The 19,669-nt window shown below is 38.4% G+C and overlaps 1 protein-coding gene across 1 annotated transcript in view; it reads right to left on the bottom strand.

Annotated features, from left to right (window-relative positions):
- The window catches only part of LOC136886716 (Fanconi anemia group J protein homolog), a 139,030-nt gene that overhangs the window by 2,841 nt on the left and 116,520 nt on the right, over positions 1 to 19,669 (bottom strand). Inside the window, exons 13-15 of the mRNA XM_068230927.1 lie at positions 16,412 to 16,652; positions 11,473 to 11,594; positions 6,090 to 6,216 (exon numbers count right to left, since the gene is read on the bottom strand). Coding sequence (XP_068087028.1) covers positions 6,090 to 6,216; positions 11,473 to 11,594; positions 16,412 to 16,652 — 490 coding nt within the window. The remainder of the gene's footprint in view (positions 1 to 6,089; positions 6,217 to 11,472; positions 11,595 to 16,411; positions 16,653 to 19,669) is intronic.

The raw sequence follows: 19,669 nt of genomic DNA, 5'->3' as shown, positions 1-19,669 counted from the left end.
CTAAGAGGCCTGCCTCCCCTTTCAGGGGAGTAGTAGTAGCCAGCCGCGCGGTGTAGGGGTAGTGTGCCTGCCTCTTACCTGGAGGCCCCGGGTTCGATTCCCGGGCAGGTCAAGGATTTTTACCTGGATCTGAGGGCTGGTTCGAGGTCCACTCAGCCTACGTGATTACAATTGAGGAGCTATCTGATGGTTAGATGGCGGCCCCAGTCTAGAAAGCCACAAATAACAGTCGAGAGGATTCATCGTGCTGACCACACGACACCTCATAATCTGCAGGCCTCCAGGCAGAGCAGCGGTCGCTTGGTAGGCCATGGCCCTTTGGAGCTGTTGTGCCATGGGGTTTGGTTTGGTTAGTAGTAGTAGTTCACATATCTGGCAATGAATCTCTGTTGGCGATACATTCCTTACTGAATCATAATTAATGATGTTCATTCCGTGCTGATATAGGCAATACCTTAAAGAAATTGGGGTAGATTCTCCACCTAATGAACACTTCAATATACAGGTAGAAATATTTATTCAATATTGTTAGACCAGTTTTGGCACCTGTGGTACCATCTTCAGTAACAGACGTGAGAAAATTTTACATAATAAATTAGCCCATAAGGAAAAACCTTAAAATGACCTAAATGTACAAAAACATTAAACAGCCCCATGTTTCCAAATAAGTGGATAAAAACTTAGTGTAATGAAACATAATTACAATCAGTACAAAAACATTAAAGGTACAACATGTGTGTGTTATGTAGTGGAACCGTAGAATTATACACTTGTTTAACGAAGTTCACGAATCCTGGATTGCGGAAGGTCTTGAAATAATACTTAAATAAATATATAACATGTTAAAAGTGCCAACTGTTATTGTTGACTTTAAGTCTGAAGTGGCACACAACGAATTTTAAAAAGAATGACATGGTCTCACTCACTGAAAATTAAAATCGAATGGGAGCAAGATATTGCTAAAAATTGCAGGTAGACTATACTGAATACTCCCTCGTAGTAAAATGTGATCTGAGTAGGTCTTTAGTAGGGCAAGTAGTTGAGCTGTGTTGAGGAGAAACATCGTGCCCAATTGTATACTTGACATATTATAGTGAGAAGTGCGAGCCTCAGAAATCTGCATAAAAGGACAGGTGGAATCTAAAAGTACAGGAATAAAAAGGAAGAATTAGAGAACTGAATGTGCAAGAAATATTGATAAGAAAGAGGGGCAGGAAAAAAGTTCATAAAGCAAATCATTCACATACCTGCCAACTTTTACGGTTTATCCATAAAGTTTACGGAAATTGCAGCATTTTATGGTTTTACGGATGAACAGTGTCATTTTATGACTTTGCGGAAAAAATTTGAAATGTTATCATTCGATAATCACTCCACTTGATTCACAATACTTAATTGTGAATCTATTGTAGTGCGATACGGACCATGAAGCTGATTTTATGTAATCACTCCACTTTCGTACAATCAATTGTTTGCATGGGTTGAAGGCAAGTCCACGATAGTCGATAACTCATTCTTTGATATGATTGGTATTTTTAACCGTGTGATGTTTTTGTTGTTATTGGAATTGAATTTAAAGCCAGGATAACAGTTCTTCCGTGTGAATCTTTGGTGTCGACAGGCTCTGCTCTGCAAATTCTTTATTTTGCTCCATTCGCTTGTTATGATTTAACCCATATTCTTTGACCAAGTGAGTGTTGTTCTTTGTTCACAAAGTTGGCGTTCCTTGAATATTTTGGCCTTTTAAGGTTATGACATATTTTAATAAAGTGTTCGAGTTTTTGTGTTATAACTTCGTGCTTTGCAGTTTTCTGTATTCGTTGGACTAATTACATTTGTTCCAGTGACTGGGTATACTGCTATTAGCGAAGCCCATTAAATTATAAAGAAGAAGAAGAATTACAATCATTCCACGTATGTGCATGCTTTTTACCATGTGCATATTCTTTGTTTAAGACTTTGTTGCTTTGACATGTTCTAATGAAGTGTTTGACTGCCTTGAGTGTTTATGTTATAATTTTATGTGACGTTCAGTGATCCAGGTTCATTTTGATTTTCAGTACATATCGAGACATTTGTTCTCAGACATTTTCATATGCTACATTCCTATTGTAGATTATCTTGAATAAATCAAATAAGAAACAGTACTTCCAGACATTTGAAGAATCATATTCTGTTAATTTTCCATGCATATTAAAATCAAGAAAGGGAGAAAAATTTGCCTTCTGCACGGTATGTGGGTGTGATATTAATATTGCACATGGTGGAAGAAATTATTTAAATGATGATGAGTTAGTTATTGGCATTCAGACTTCGAACATAGTAAATGATTTCCAGGATACAGATAAACCCCTTTTCTTTTCATCAGTGAGAAACTATTTTTGTACTGCCTGTGACTACATCATCAACAAGTTTCAACCCAAAGATGATGTGTTAAAGCATGGTCAAGTTGCTAGGTTAGACAAAATTGAAGATGCACAGTTTTCTTCCATTCGTTTTTTCTTGGAAAAGTTTCCTATTATGTTATGCAAGAAAGAGAATGAAACTACAGATGAGGTGATGAATGAGCTTCAGAGGCAGTTCTCAGCTCTTCAGGTAGATGACACTTTGGCTGCAAATCAAGATGTTGCAAGTTTTTCCAGTTGGGCACATATATCAAGAATTCGTGGAGCTGATGGACTTCTTAAGTATAACCAAATTTCTAGAGTAATGCTCTCTATTCTCACCATACCCCATAACAATGCAGAATGTGAATGTGTTTTCAGTCTTGTAAAGAAAAATAGAACAGAGTTCAGATCATGCATGTCCAATGAATCTCTGGACTCTATTTCTATTTTGAAGACCAGGAGTTCTGGTCCCTGTTATGACAAAACATTTTCTCAAGACTGTCCGAGTCGTTGGCTGAATGGTCAGCGTACTGGCCTTCGGTTCAGAGGGTCCTGGGTTCGATTCCTGGCCGGGTTGGAGATTTTAACTTTTTTTTTTCCTTCACGTCACACTGACACAGATACGTCTTATGGCGACGATGGGGCAGGAAAGGGCTAGGTGTGGGAAGAAAGCGGCCGTGACCTTAATTAAGGTACAGCCTGGTGTGAAAATGGGAAACCAGGGAAAACCATTTTCAGGGCTGTCGACAGTGGGGTTCGAACCTACTATCTCCCGAATACTGGATACTGGGCGCACTTAAGCGACTGCAGCTATCAAGCTCGGTGATTTTAACCTTAACTGGTTAATTCCAATGGCTCGAGGGCTGGGTGTGTGTGGCGTATTCAGCATTAGAAATCATCCTAGGTAGGGCCCTCATCTTCACAGACATGCAGGTCACCTAATAGGCCGTCTACGAGAAAAAAGACCCACACCAGGCCTCTCCGGAGGCCATGAGCCATCATTATTATTATTCTCAAGACTATTTGCAGGAAGCTAAAAAGGTCACAACTATGATTTTAAAGTTAAAAACTTCATGATTGTTCCGTATTGAATAGAAAAATATACAATATTAAATAGAAGGAAGGATCCACCTTTCAATACTCCGTTGTTAAGTTGAACCAAATAGAGGTTACAACCTGTTCATTTGGGACCGGTTTCAACACATTTGAAGTGTCATCATCAGCCAATTAGCAAAGCAGTGCAAAAATTAAGTCATAAAGGTCTAAAAACAACTAACACAATGATCAAAGGCAAAAAATAGTGTGATGACTTATTTTTTTGCACTGCTTTGCTAATTGGTTGATGATGACACTTCAATTGTGTTGAAACCAGTTCCAAATGAACAGGTTGTAACCTCTATTTGGGTCAAGTTAACAACGGAGTATTGAAAGGTGGATCCTTCCTTCTATTTAATATTGTATATATGATTTTAAAGTCGAATCAGCGTGTGATTTGCAGTGTGTATTATATTATTTCTTGCCTGTGTTATGTTAAACAAGTTTTATTGTGTAAAGCCTTTTTAAATTATCGTATATCTGCTTAATTTATCAAGGAAGTCCTGTCATGTATGCTCCAAACTAATATTCACCATGCCTGCTGCTGTTTAACATGGATTTCTTCTTGATTGTTATGTTCATCTACAAATCATTGGGCCTATGATGTAAGTAGATATGATTTCATTGAAGTATCCTGTTTAAAGCATGAATTATTGTAGTTTGTAGCCCAGAATTATTATTATTATTTTTAGATTTCTTGTTGTGCATGAGTTTTACTGATAGCCCTTTTCAAAAGTTGGCAGGTATAGTATTAACACTGATGCTTTCATGGCCTGTACTTGTAGACATGATATGGGTCTTTGGGCTTGTGCTTTGTCAGGATAACAAAGTGAAACTCTTTAAGTTTGCAGAGAACTTGCTCCGCAACTTCAGAAGAAAATGTTGACTGTTCACGAGGAAAACTTCTCCAAGAATGAAGTTCGAATTTGGACATTGGTAATAGAAGTGGAACTGGTATGTTCATTCATCACCAGATGGCTCACCGTATGCGGTAAAGTGCTAGCATTTAAAGCTAAAGCTGACGGTACCATGTACATTAACTTTGCCAGAATTTATGAACAATGAAATAATTTATTTTATAATGACTAAGACATCCAAATTGTAGATTTGAGAAAACCCCAATTCATGCTGTGATCAATCCAATCTACAATTTGGATGTCTACTCATTACAAAATAAAATAAATTATTTCATTGTTCGTAAATTCTGGCAAAGTTAATGTACATATTGTACATACTGTACATATTGTAAACTATGTAAAAAGCATAAGACCATTGTATTTAGTATTAAGTTAAGTTTACTACTAAGTTCCGATGTTTATAGTTTTAATTCTTGACCTTAAGATTTAGTATTAGGCTGAAGATGCCCATAACTAGGGCAAAACATGTCCCTAACTGGTGTTTTTAATTCATGTAGAATTTAATCACTAAAAAATATTTGTATTGAAAAGGTGGACACAATAATATTAATCTTGAAAGTGTTTTACTTAGTGAAAGGACAGGTAAGAGAACTACCCACGTAAATCCGCAATGACTGGCAACCACGTATTAATTGATAGCCAGTGTCCCTGTTGAAATTGCTAGGAATTTTTACGTATTTCCACAGCTTCCCATATTATCCTGGAACTGTAGTGTCTAGTGTGGGTAAGAGCTTGAGCATCTTGGAACATGGCATCATAACCAGCCAGACAAATCAGCAATCACTTGAGTTATTTATCAGCAGCAATCAGCACACCATATGAGCAGCAAATATTTACTGATCTAGGATCAAACCAACAAATCACTAACACAAATTTTACTTGTGATACAATCTCATTGTCTAAGTTAACGTTTTTTTTTTTATTTTTTTTAATGCTGCCCTCCCAAATTTCATGTGGTGCTGGCAGAGCACCCAGTGTCAATTTAAGATGTTCTTTTATTTTTATTATTTTTATTTTTTTTACAATTGGCTTTACGTCGCAGAAACACAGATGTCATATGGTGATGATGAGATAGGAAAGGGCTAGGACTGGGAAGGAAGCGACCATGGTCTTAATTACGGTACAGCCCCAGCATTTGCCTGGTGTGAAAATGGGACACCATAGAAAAACATATTCAGGGCTGCCAGCAATGACATTCAAACCCACTATCATCCAGATGCAAGCTGACAGCTACTTGAGAATTTAAGATTTAGTCAGACGTTAAGACAGTATGTCCTACATACCACCACTAGCTAGTTCTAGTGAAAATCCCTTTTGAAGTCCCTGGGATTCAAATCTGGGGGACTCAGATTGAAAGTCAAGTGGTCAACCCACTGTACCAATATGACCACCTAAACTGATTGAAGTTCGTCTACAAAGTGAGAATATATTTTGAATGTAATATTGAAGATTCCAAGATATAAACTTCATTTTCGTTTCCGTACTGAACTGAGATCACAGAGATAAGTTTTTTAAGGTTCAACCTTTTCAATACATGATGACATTAAAATGTCAAAATCGGACCGTTATTAAATAAATGTTGTAAATAATATCTTATACAACTCGTAATTTGTATTAAAAAGGTTGAACCTTAAGAAACTTATCTCTGTGACATTGAGATTGCCGAGCAAATTGAAAATGCATGCCTTACCCTCTTCTGTATCCACAGCGGCAGGTTGGCGGCGTACCGTGGCTGTGTCAGTCTGTCCTCCACCATGAGCATGGCACACCAGTCCTTGCTGTGTCGTAGTCCTCGCCCCAGAGCCTGGCTTAAAGCCCTGTGAAAAGGAGAATTGCATGAGAACTTCAGAACTAGATTAAGACAGTAACTGCAGCCCACTGAAAAGAATGAATTCCAGTCATTATACAATTAATAATGTCTGCAGATGAATGAACCTACCGTATATAAATGAATAATCCCTGCATATTTTGTTTTCAAAATATGGTGGCAGAGATGCCAACTTTCAAGAAAGGCAATTCGTAATGCAGCCGTTAGAGCAGGGGGGGGGGGGGGCAGCCGAGGAATTTTTTTTCTGAGATCTTACTAACTTACATATCATTGAAAAATCAATGAACAACATACAATTCCACCAGATGTAACAATTTAAAGACTGGCATATAAAGAGTGTATGATTCTTACCTGCTAAAGTGACAGGTGATCTACAGTACGGTACATATCTGAGTGGAGGTTGAAGGATCATTTCTTTTGTTTAGTACTGTACTTGTTCTCTTAGCAGCTTGTAGTTCCTGTTTGGTAAACGTACATTGGTGACATGCTTTTACTTTTGATATCATGTGCACCCTCTGCACTAACAGAGCACTGAACATTTAGTAGTTCATACTAGCACAAAATTCAGTCTTGTTCTTTCTCATCACGCGCATCGGAAAAATCGTACAAAACACGTGCGAATGAGATTCTGAGGAACGCAGTAAACAGGGCCATTCATTCGAGTATTCCTCCCTAAATTTTTGAACTTTTTTGGTTTATTAATAACGTCATTACACACATTTTGCTGCACAGGGAATCGCTTCGCATTTTGTAACACGTGATTAGCATATATCTTAGAAGAGCAATATATGTAAATTTGGCAAGCAAAATCGCAATAAATACCTCTTCAACAGTCACGCACACATTATTCACAATGAAACAGAGTTTGTCACCACTCTGCCGCCAAAACAAAGATGAAAGAACTCTTATACTTGCATCATGGAAGTCTGATCATGTGGCGAACAAAGACAACAACTCCACAAGATATATCACTTCACAGGTGCCTATTTTTTCGGTACTGGAAGCACACACTGTGTTCGGCGCGTGAAAACTCAAAATATTCTTAAACGAGGGACACGAAAGGGGTTTAAATGATTACTGAGAAATCCAAATAGAATATTCTGAGAATTCAAGCTGTAATGGCATTCCTTGTGTATCCTTTTGAACACTTCATACACTTAGATTTAAAAATCAACAAAAAATCGAAATTTGTGGTGTGTGATTCATAAAAGCGTAATTATGATGGGTGATTCGTAATTATTACGATTGAATCATAATAGTTGGCATCTATGTGGTGGTATTTTTTAAATGTGGTTTTATGTCAAATGAAATGAAGAAACCCTTGGTGATTGGCAAGGCTGCTAAGCAATGCTTCAAAAACATTGACCTATGGAAACTATCCATTGATTGGAGATTCAAGGAAATAGCATGGATGACATCAATGATCATGGAATTTAATGGAAGAATGAAAAGGCAAAAATGACATGACATGCTTTTCTTTTTTTTTTGGTTAATACAACATGTCACCCCACATCAATCTTTCTAACATACAACTTGTTTACATTTCATGATGTTAGAAGCATTCCGTATTGACGGTTTTTACTTAACAAAGGAAAAATTAAAGGTATCCTCCTAATTCAATACATATCATAATACCATCATTCAAACATGTTTCGACTCGTTTGAGCCATCTTCAGTGAAATAAGGGGGGTTATATTGATTTACATAATACATGCTAAAAATGTGCCAAAAACATAATGAAGGAACAAATGAAAAACAAAAGAGACATGACAGAAATAAAAACAGCACAGATGGAACAATAAACAACTCGCTGAGACAAAATCAGTGAAAAAAGGTTAATAAAACATAATTGAATCTAAAAAGGGTGTTAAACCTAAGAAGAAAAGAAATGAAAACAAATGATACAGACGGAAACAAACAATAAGTGCACACAGCGAGGGTGCAGACCTCTTCATCTAAACATTTTCAGTTTGATAACAATTCAGAAACAGGATGAAATCACTGTATTGAATATTCAGGCCAACAGTCTGTCTCTGTAGAAACACCATCACCATGAATGGCTAGGAAGGCAGCGAAAATACTTGAGAAACCAAGCCTGGGAGGAGACAACGTGCAGGCGAAATGCATGTGGGAAGTGATGGCAAAAGATGATGAAATTTAAAATTTCAGAACAGCAGCATTCTCAATTTCTTCTCAATTTAGTGGTCCCATTCTTGATTATTGATTCTTGATTTCCTATCCTGTTGTTGCCATAAGAACTATCTATGTCCGAGCGATGTAAAAGAAAATTACGTCATCCGCCTTGGAGCTAGTGTGTGTTTGCCTTATTTTAAAACGGTCAGGAGAGCAGCGACAAAATTGAGAAGTTGTGTTAAAGAAGATAACAGGTGCTTGGTAAACTGTAAGTGATCATAATGGAAACCATCAATGAAGTTCCAATGGTGTTTAAAAAGTGGTTGTCCTCTCGAAACGGCCTGGCCTTCTCATAGTTTCCTCCAAACACTACAAGGCTGCTAAGCCATGGCAATTCAAAAATGTTGACCTAAGGAAACTATCGTTGATTAGAGATTCAAGAAAAAGTTGTGGATGATGTCACAGATCATGGAAGAATGTACCTCAACTGTCAATGCAATCTTTGCTTGCCAACAAGAATTCTACGACCGGGCCAATTGGCCATGCAGTTAGGGGCGCGCAGCTGTGAGCTTGCATCCAGGAGATAGTGGGTTCGAGGCCCAATGCCAGCAGCCCTGAAGATGGTTTTCTGTGGTTTCCCATTTTCACACCAGACAAATGCTGGGGCTGTACCTTAATTAAGCCATTGGCCACTTACTTCCCATTCCTAGGCCTTTCCTATCCTGTTGTCGCCATAAGAACTATCTGTGTCAGTGCGATGTAAAAAAAAATTACGTCATCCGCCTTGGAGCTAGTTAAAACCGTCTTGGTGCTAGATGAGGTATTTTGGATAAGCCAAGGTGTAAAGAATTTGTACCAGAAACAGGGACAAAGTGTTTCAGAAAGGCAGAGTTTCCAATGAGAAAAGTTATTAATAGTGAGGAAAATGAGGATGAACAGCATGAATTACAAAACTACAATAATGAAGCTGCTTTCAATCACAATGCTGAGGACTATGTAAACATAGACCGTAATGTGCAAACCAAAACAGACACAATGGATATACATAGATGGCTTAATTAAGAATTTTACGGAAAATCAGATAGGAGAACAGGAGGCAGAATAAGAAGAATATGGCACTGAATTGGAAGGAGAGTGTAGGTTAAAGACTTATCAAGATGCTGTCAAGAGTTCAAATGAACTACAGCAATACCCTTACAGCAAAATTATTGTGATATGCTTGGTGTGGTTTCTCAGACTAAAGTGTTTGTGGAAAGTCGAGCAGCTTAACAGCAATGAGAGCAGAAAACTCTTCTTGACTGTTGGAATTTTTTTGTTTTTCTAGTGGCTTTACGTCGCACCGACTCAGATAGGTAAGGCCTAGGAGTTGGAAGGAAGCGGCCGTGGCCTCAATTAAGGTACAGCCCTGGTGTGAAAATGGGAAACCATGGAAAACCATCTTCAGCGCTGCTGACAGTGGGATTCAAACCCACTATCTCCCGGATGCAAGCTCAAAGCCGCGCACTCCTAACCACACGGCCAACTCGCCCAGTTGGAAAAAATAAATGAATTGCGAGTGTGGTGATTTTTACTGTTCAACGTATCTTTAACAGAAATATTTACGATCCCGTTCGATTCCACTGAAGAAAGGTTTTACTTTACTAGCTTCATCACTAGGGACACTCAAATTATGCAACTCGTGAAGCTCGCAAAATTTTCAAAAGTGTTAAATATGATGGGGGAAAGGCATATAGGATATGTGTTATGAATTTAAATGTAATTTGACACATTATCTATTCATAGTTTATTAGCTTCATGTCCTGCATTGATGATTCCAATGGTTACAATTATATGGCTGGATTTTCCCATCTAAGCAATACTTTTATTTATATTAAAGTACTTTAAAAACATTTTTCAGTACTGATTTTGGCCTTTATAATAGGCCATCTTCAGCTGCTGAAGAACCTTAATTTTTGTTAAAATAACATACAATGTTAAACGTTACTTATTTCTAAGTTTAAATGATACATTGTTGTGATAAAACATGCATCAATAAGAACTGTGAAAATCGAAAATTATCTAATAGTTCGTTGTGAAGTCTTGATGTTCCTTTAACACACTCTTTTGATTTCTATATAACAACATGAGACACTACTTATTCTAAGTTTAAGATAGTCCACCTCCCTGTCTGACCCCTGTTTGAATTCCAAAAGATTCCGATAGGATCCCTCTGAACTTGTGCCAGTCACTGTCTGTTTAATGAATATTCTCCCATCTATCTAGACCCATTTCTTCTTCAATTATTATTTACTAAATTGAAAGTACTACTATACCCTGTAAATATGTACTGTAAATTTGTATAACCTCAAATACATATTGTGAATACATCTAACCTCAAAATCTGTGTAGTCGAAAACTGTAAAGAACTCTGTAATATTCGTATATTGGGTATAATCCACTATCATTGTAATACATACGGAGGGTTCTGGTACAGAAGGTACAGAACGATGACAATCAGCCAGAAATCATGCTAAATGGCACTAAGCTGGACAGTGTCACAGAATTTAAGTACTTGGGTAATATAATGTCCAAGGATAACTTAGCTAAATATGAAGTAATCAGTTGAATCAGCAAAGCAATACTTTTTTTACCTGCAAGTAAGACAGCTACTGTGTGATAAATAAGTACCATTCAAAACAAAGATGACACTGTATAAATCATACTACACCCCTATCCTCATATACAGCCTGGAAACTGCTACATTAACAAGAAACTCCAAGCAGCAGAAATGAAATTCCTATGCACAATGATCCAGAAGATCAGGAAGGATCAAATCAGGAATGAAAAAGTCAGAGAAGTAGGACTAGAAGACTCCTTACTTCAGAAGATCCAAAAGGCGGCGGCATCCTCCTCCTCCTTAACAATCTGAAATACCTACCCGAGAATTTTCCCTTACTACTCAAGAATTTCTCTTCTTACTCAAAAATTCAGCATCATTTCATTCAAGAAATTCAAGTGTCCCTATTCATCACAAATAAAGTGTAAGAAAGATATGAAATATCTAAAATTATCATGTCACATGAGATAGAGTTATGGTAAAAACAGCCCCTGTATGAACATAAAGGAGTTTTACCTGAACGCCTGGCTGCTGTACCAAGCGTCGCCATGCTGCAGGCCATTGACTGCATTGGTGACGTTGTAGGCTTTCTTCCACGATACACTGTCCTCGTGGAGGCTAGGAAAAGGGATGCCCACCTGGACAGAGAATACATTACAAAGTTAAGTAAACTCTATAGATCCCTAATATGGCTTGCCTGGTGACCATACATTAATCATTAAGGCGTCAAGTCTTTATGGTCTGACACTGTAGTTAGCCGGTTTGAGTTCCGTTGGCCGGGCGAGATGGCCATCATACGCCCTCACTCTATATAAGCACTGCAGAGAGGTTAGGAATTGAATCCAGGCTTTTGGCACGCAATCTAGTGATTAGGTCTTATGGCAACAATTAAATAGGCATGGGCTACGAGTGGGAAGGAAGTGGCCATGGCCTTAATTAAGGTACAGCCCCAGCATTTGCCTGGTGTGAAAATGGGGAAACCATAGAAAACCATCTTCAGGGCTGCCGACAGTGGGGTTTGAACCCACTACCTCCCGAATGCAAGCTCACAGCTGCGTGAAATAAATAAATAAATAAATAAATAAATAAATAAATAAATAAATAAATAAATAAATAAATAAATAAATAAATAAATAAATAAATAAATAAATAAATAAATAAATAAATAAATAAATAAATAAATAAATAAATAAATAAAATAAATAAATAAATAAATAAATAAAATTAAATCTGAAGTTCTGTCTGTACAGTTCATAGAATCAGAAAAAGCTAAAAATGATTTCCATTTCATAATATGCGAACGCAAAGACTGTCATTTGTTCAACATATATCTGTATGCCTGTGTACAGGTCTATACATTTCCCATGCAACACTTGAAAAGTGCCACATATGCTCAAAAAACCTTTGGTTATGTCAAGTAAGCCTACAGGTTAATCAGTATCAGCAAAACACAGAACTGTAACAATAAATGCGACTTCCAGACAAGTGGTTTTCCACCTTTCTTTACTCTCAAACCGGTAGAAGTCAGGAAGAAAGGTTAGAGAATAGAAAACTAGTGGGGGGGGGAAGGGGGACGACGACGACCATGAACACACTGCCATTAGATTTAGATATTTTTTTTTAGAATTTATTTAAATAAAATGAGTTATTAATACATCTTACCTATGCAACTTCCCTATCAACTTTTAATCTCTTCTACAACTATCAGCAAGGGAGTTGGGTATGGAATACATCCAAGGCATCCCTTGCCTGTATTAAGAGACGATTAAAAAGGTCACTCCCAGGGCTATCAGTGTGGACTACTGACCATGAGAACACTACATGAGTCTGCCATTACTTGGGATTATTTGTGCCAAGCTCCTCGGTTTCATTTTTCCTACCCGAACTCACTTGGTCAACCATCATTCCCTTCCAGACCTATTAGAATTAAATTTCTAGGGCCAAGAAAATTCTTCATTTTCAAGCTCTACATGGCCTCATGGGCTCTAAACTTGGGAGTGTAGAGAGGCAACTTTTAATATTTTTTTATTTTTTAAAAATTTATTTATTCAGGATCAGCAACAGCATAACTCCAAATTACAAAGATCCGAGCTATGTACAACAGATATTAATATAAAATGAAAGATGCCTATATAAATACAGTGAAACTCGGTTAAGAAGTTCCCAGATAAGAAGTTTTCCTGCCTAAGAAGTGTGATATTCTTGGTCCCTTGATCAGTTGCATTAAGATATATGTATATTTATTCTGCTTGTAAATATATTTCCCGGTTAAACAGTTCGAATTTTAGATAGAAAACGTCTGCTCAAAGCGGCTCATGGTTAGAACCCTCCAGTCGCCGTGCAAGTTGAACCCTGTGTTAGACCGTTTGCGCCTGTCAGGGAGCCTCTCCGGGCTTGCCAAGGCCATATGACGTCACGCTATGACAACACCAACGCCAGATGCTCACTCTCACCCTGTGGAATCGAATCGAACCCATCAGTCCTAATTTCCTCTCCACCGTTTACATCAAGCAGAATAGAATCGAATGGGATTCTATGCGGGACACACAAAGCACGGTTTGGATGGTTTGATAAAACATTAATGCAGTAAGTTGCGTGCCGCGACAGGGTGAAGTCATTAATCGAGGTGGCATCAACATTAATTAAAAACCGAAAAATGTATTTGTCCACAACACAGCAGCTTCTTATGCATTACCGTACTGTTTGTTAAGAATACATGAATGACAACCGTAGAGAATGCCACTTACAAAATTGTTCACGGTAAATACTGTACATTCCAAGCTATCTCAATTATGATACTGACATACTGTACTGTATATGGACTCCAACATGATAATATGATTCTGAACTAAGGTCAACAATAATTGCGAAATAAAGTACCATATAGGCCTAATCTACCACAAAATTGAATATTCTAACCTGTTTGATTTTTCATTCCCTTGCTTCCTTCCAGACATTCTCTCTTACGTTGTTGTTGCAATAATGCTTATGAGTCTTGTCGTAGAGGAAATTACGTTTTGGAACTAAACTGATAAGATTTTCTGTGTCCATTATTAGTTAGGTGAATAAACTATTACCAAACAAAGAAACATCCCGACTGTATGCAGGAAACAGCCGACTTGCCAGCTGATACATATTATGCTGCCAAACAGCCGGTCGAAAGATCCCGATCGTCTACGAAGTTGAACGAATGTTGATAACCAGCTGGGTGTTGGTGAGAGGGGGCCTGATACACGCACTCAGAGGCATTGCCATACCACGTGTTGGCATAAAATTGAAAGTTATTTTTATTTTTACCTTTATACGAGATATACATTGTATTATCGTGTCACTTGTAATTATTACATTGCATTATTAGAACGTAGCACAAGGACGAGGAGACGTGAAATAAAATTCTCACGGGGAAAGAAACTGTTTACGTTTAGATGTGCTAGTGTTGCTACTGTGCCTTTATCACTCACACGTAATACCCCAATACTTTCCCATACACTCATTTCTGCAACTTTGAACCTGCTTTTCTATTCTTCATTACTAGGGCCCGGATGTTAATGCAGTAATAGGTTAGAATGCAAACTAATTTGTTTAGTAGGCGGTGTCGGCCACCCGCTCTTCCATACTGTAGCAACAGTAACATAAATTATAGGGGTTCTGATGGGCCGTACCCCTAAAATTTATGCAAACCACATAGCATAATCGTTGTGAAGGTAGACTCTACTTGTCACTCGCTTCAGTAAGTTTGCAATCTAACCTATTACTGCATAAACATCCAGGCCCTATTCATTACCTTTAGCATGAAGAGGGTTAAAACAGGAAAATAAATCAATATCGTCTTGTCCATGCGGTACTTGCGAAACAGCCAGAAACTTTGCTCGTGGCCGTGACAACTAGTAGGAATGCAGGGGCGATATAGGCCTATGAATAGGTTCTAAGAATCTCTAAGAATAAGTTGCCGATGTTCCGTCTGCTGCTGTTAACTTGAACCAGATGTCGGGGGATGTGTATAACTGAGGCGGTTTATGGAAGGTTCAGTCAGTGTGCCTCAGAACACATGGAAAGCAATGTGGGAAATGGAGAGGTTTATAGGGTTTTTTTGCAAGTTGCTTTACGTCGCACCCACACAGATAGGTCTTACGGCGATGATGGGACAGAAAAGGGCTAGGTATGGGAAGGAAGCGGCCGTGGCCTTAATTAAGGTACAGCCCCACAGCCCCAGCATTTGCCTTGTGTGAAAATGGGAAACCATGGAAAACCATCTTCAGGGCTGCCGACAGTGGGGTTCGAACCCACTATCTCCCGAATACTGAATATTGGCCGCACTTAAGCGACTGCAGCCATCCAGCTCGGCGGTTTATAGTTCAAGAAAGCAGTAAAAACTGAAAAACAGTCAACCCTGGACAATTTCTTTTCCGAGTAAGAGCCTAGACTTTTGTGTTTGGAAATGTGTTTAATGTCTAATGCATTATGGAATTTACATAACGTACGGTCACCATCTACGGTTTTAATGTTCTTAGTATTTCTTTTATCTCTTGTGCAAGGTTTTATATAATATGTTCCCTTCTCTTATCAAGAATTTTTATAATACAGTGTGGTCAATTACAGTATTTTACTTTATCTCTAAAAATACATGTCATGATAATCTAATACTGTATTTATATTGTGGCTTTCTTTTAGCAGCTCTTATATATCAGCCTATCTTGGTGTTGTTCACAAACAAGGAAATCTGTTGGCTGTGTGTTTCACATGTATGTCAAAGCACAGAATAAGTTTGCAGGCATTACCCCTTTTAAGAAGTTTCCTGCTTAAGAAGTGTTTTTTTTTTTGAAAAACTTCTTAACAGAGTTTCACTATTTACAAAGGACACAAATATACACAATAAAACTGTAGAATCATATATAATACATATTTAGATAAACAACGACATTAACAAAGGAAAATACATTTACAGTAAATACAGGACTAGATCAAGAAAGAACAAGAAGGAAAATTAAGTTATATGATAAACATCATGACAGAAGGAAGGAAACGTTTGGGGGGCACTTACCTTTCTTGTTTAATACCACTTGGTTAACTAGCATTGTCTCCCAATAGAGAAAGAGTATGCAGTGTACATAGTTGGGAGTCTGATTTGATCTTTCTTACTATTCCATACCCTCACTCACTGAGGGCCCGGAATTTTCCTCTTCTTCCCATCTATGCCTCTATATTCGGGAGACGGTAGGGGCTGTCCTGAAAATAGTTTTTCATGGTTTTCCATTCTCCTGCACTAAGGCGAATGCTAAGACAGTTCCTAGTATAGGCCATGGCTGTCAATTCCTTCACCTTCCCCAAACATTTCCTTCACCACATCACATCTTCCAGGCCTGAGAAACGGCGTTACCGTTTAGGAGGCCTGCTGTCCCCTTCAGGGATGGAATGAAAACTTGTTTAGTAGTAGTAGTAGTAGCAGTAAACTCACCGTGATGAGAGCTCGGGCTGCGTCGTCAGCGAAGTTGTAGCCCTCGCTGATCTTGGCTCTCATGACCGCTATGAGGAGTGGTCCGGTCTGTCCACACCCTGGAGACACTCTCTCCTCCTTGGCCTGCTCCAAGGTGGCGTAATACTCCTTGAGCACGTTCACAAACTCCGAGCCATCTCTCACCTCGCATAGCGGCACCTTGTGTTGAGCCAGCTCGGCCCACAGACCCGAGTCCTTCCACCTGGAACATACATCACAGTTATATTGTTGTGGTTCCTCTCACCGAGGCCCACAAACGATTAGTTTTCAGTGGTGACTGCACGGTCTGAGCTTACTTTCACTTGTGTGATGAATCTCCATTTTGTCTTTCCTAACCCAGTCGACTCATTTGATAAATTACAATATATAATGAAGGAAGAAAAAGAAAGAAAAAGAAAAAAAAATAGAAGAAAACTTGAAGATCTTAAATTCATTTAGGTATTTTCATTCAATTCATCAAAATATTAAAATTTTATGTAATTATGTACTGGTAATGATAATTTTCAAAATATTTCACCAGTTTGTTTATTAATTGATATGATGAATTAGGATACAATACTTCTTTAAATTATGGGCTAAACAAAAGTTATTGTTTTTTATTCCTTGATTTGACTTCACTGATGAAGAGAATGCATACTGTTCCTGAAACGTGTATGATAGAATAAATCATTTTCAATCATTAAAAGTATATTGACAAGGTGGACCCAACATACACTATTTTAAATAGTTTCTTTAATAGATTTAGACAAGTCAATACAGGATCAAATAAAATACCTCTTATGGTTAAGTTTATCAACAGATTTTCTCCCCTCGTCATATGAAAGTTCGATATGCCACAATGTTTCAAGGGCATCAGGTACTTTCCGTCCAAGTACAAGGTATCTAAAATGCATACAGTACAGTAATACAATGAATAAAGCCCTTGCACATGGGAGCCAGCACAGATTTCTCTTCGGCTTTGAATCATGGTTTTTAAAAATTTCATTGCGTTAGGTTATGTTTGCCAGTGAGTTATTCGAGTGCATTATTTGAATAATGTAAATGCACCTTTTTGGAAGGATATACTTTGGAAATGTTTGAAAGGTTTAAACTGTGAATCAAGGTTAACTGAATGCAGTAACGGGTCTTAGAATATTCTGTGACGCCGCAAAGTTGGCATTTCTGAATTACGAGTTGGCGGTTAATTCAAAATCATGTAATTTAAAGTGCGACTTTTGCGTCCCAATGACTTTGAATTAACTAGGTTTTACTGTATTCATCACTTTATAGGCTCTCCAGGGATATCAGGAGAATTGAGAGTCAAATATTTAGATAATTCTGTACTGGAATTGTCTGTATTTTTGGAGTTTATGGACCCATTGTTTTCCCACATTATATGGGAAACAAATATTTATGCTATGGAACAACTATCGGACCCAAATAGGAAAGAATGAACAGGTTATGGTGGGTGGTTTGACACTAATGAGGATGAAATTAATGCCTACATTGCCTTCTCCATTCTGATGTCCCAGGTTCATAAGCTTAGCATCCAATTACATTGGAGCACAGGTATATGTATTGAGGCCTCAAAAGGTGTTAAGCGCCTTTACATATACCAGAATATTTAAAGATTTACCACACAAAATCTTAGTTCTGATGTGAAAGGGCAAATTTTGAAAAAAACTGATTGCCGTTTCACACATCCTAAAGGTTATTTCAAGTTCATTCTTGATTTAAAGCCCTGAGGTATTTTATCTGCTGTAGTGGGAATGTTCGCTGATTTCAGGTGGCATAATCTCTCTGCTAATCTAATGTAGAACCGAGATTCTCACAATCTGAGAATTCGATGCCTTCTTTATGAGTAACTCTTATTAATTTCATTGTGGAGTTTTCATATACCGAACCACAATGTCACAGGCAGCACTTAGTTGCAATATTTTCATTTGAAACACGTTCATAGCCCAAGAAATTTGTACCGGGCGAGTTGGCCTTGCGGTTAGAGGCATACAGCTGTGAGCTTGCACCCGGTAGATGGTGGGTTCGAACCCCACTGTCGGCAGCTCTGAAGATGGTTTTCTGTGGTTTTCCATTTTCACACCAGACAAATCTGGGTTTGCACCTTAATTAAGGCCACGTCTCCTTCCTTCCCACTCCCAGGCCTATCCTATCCCATCGTCTCCATAAGACCTATCTGGTACAAGGCACGTAGCTGTGAGCACGCATTCGGGAGATGGTGAGTTCTAACGTCGCCTATAACTGGTAACCCTGGAAGATAAGTTTTTGTGGTTTCCCATTTTCACACAAGGCAAACACTGGAGGAGCTGTACCTTTAATTAAATCCATGGCCTCTTCCTTCCCTGTTATAGCCCTTTACTATCACATCGTCCCTGTAAGACCCCTCTGTTTCAGTGCAAAAAAAAAAAAAAAAAAAATCATTCGTCCGGGCTTTCTAAATACTGTAACCTGATTTTCTAACGGGGGGTGGGTTTAAATAGGCAGCATCTGTACTACTATAGATAGGATTTATTTATATAAACAAACACTATTTATTTATTTGTGGGTTTCTCTCCAGACATTTATGAAAAATCAAATAACGTGACAATCCGCTACAGCGAATAAATTTTTCACCATTACGAATTATCACTATAACAGACTTCTACTGTACTCATAAGTAGTATAATTGGACAGTTCGGCGGCCACCTCCACCTCAGGCTCCCAGTGGCCACCTCCACCTCCACCTCAGCCAGAGGCCTCCCAGTGGCCACCTCCACCTCCACCTCAGCCAGAGGCCTCCCAGATGCCTCCTCCACCTCCCGCGGGAAATTTGAATTTGTAAACAAAGCCACGTGCTTTTTGACAGCTGTCATCGACAACAACGCATCGCAAACCTCAGTACTGCCATCTTGACGGGCCTAAACCTCACTAGTGCCAACTTAACCTCACTAGCGTGAGGTAAACAAAGCCACGTGTTTTTTGACAGCCACGTGCTTTTTGACAGATTTGTAAACAAAGCCACGTGCTTTTTGACAGCTGTCATCGACAACAACGCATCGCAAACCTCAGTACTGCCATCTTGACGGGCCTAAACCTCACTAGTGCCAACTTAACCTCACTAGCGTGAGGTAAACAAAGCCACGTGCTTTTTGACAGCCACGTGCTTTTTGACAGATTTGTAAACAAAGCCACGTGCTTTTTGACAGCTCGCATCAACAACAACGCATCACAAACCTCAGTACTACC

This window comes from Anabrus simplex, chromosome X (assembly GCF_040414725.1).
Source record: "Anabrus simplex isolate iqAnaSimp1 chromosome X, ASM4041472v1, whole genome shotgun sequence".
NCBI lineage: Eukaryota > Metazoa > Arthropoda > Insecta > Orthoptera > Tettigoniidae > Anabrus > Anabrus simplex.
This window is presented reverse-complemented; position numbering and strand designations above follow the sequence as displayed.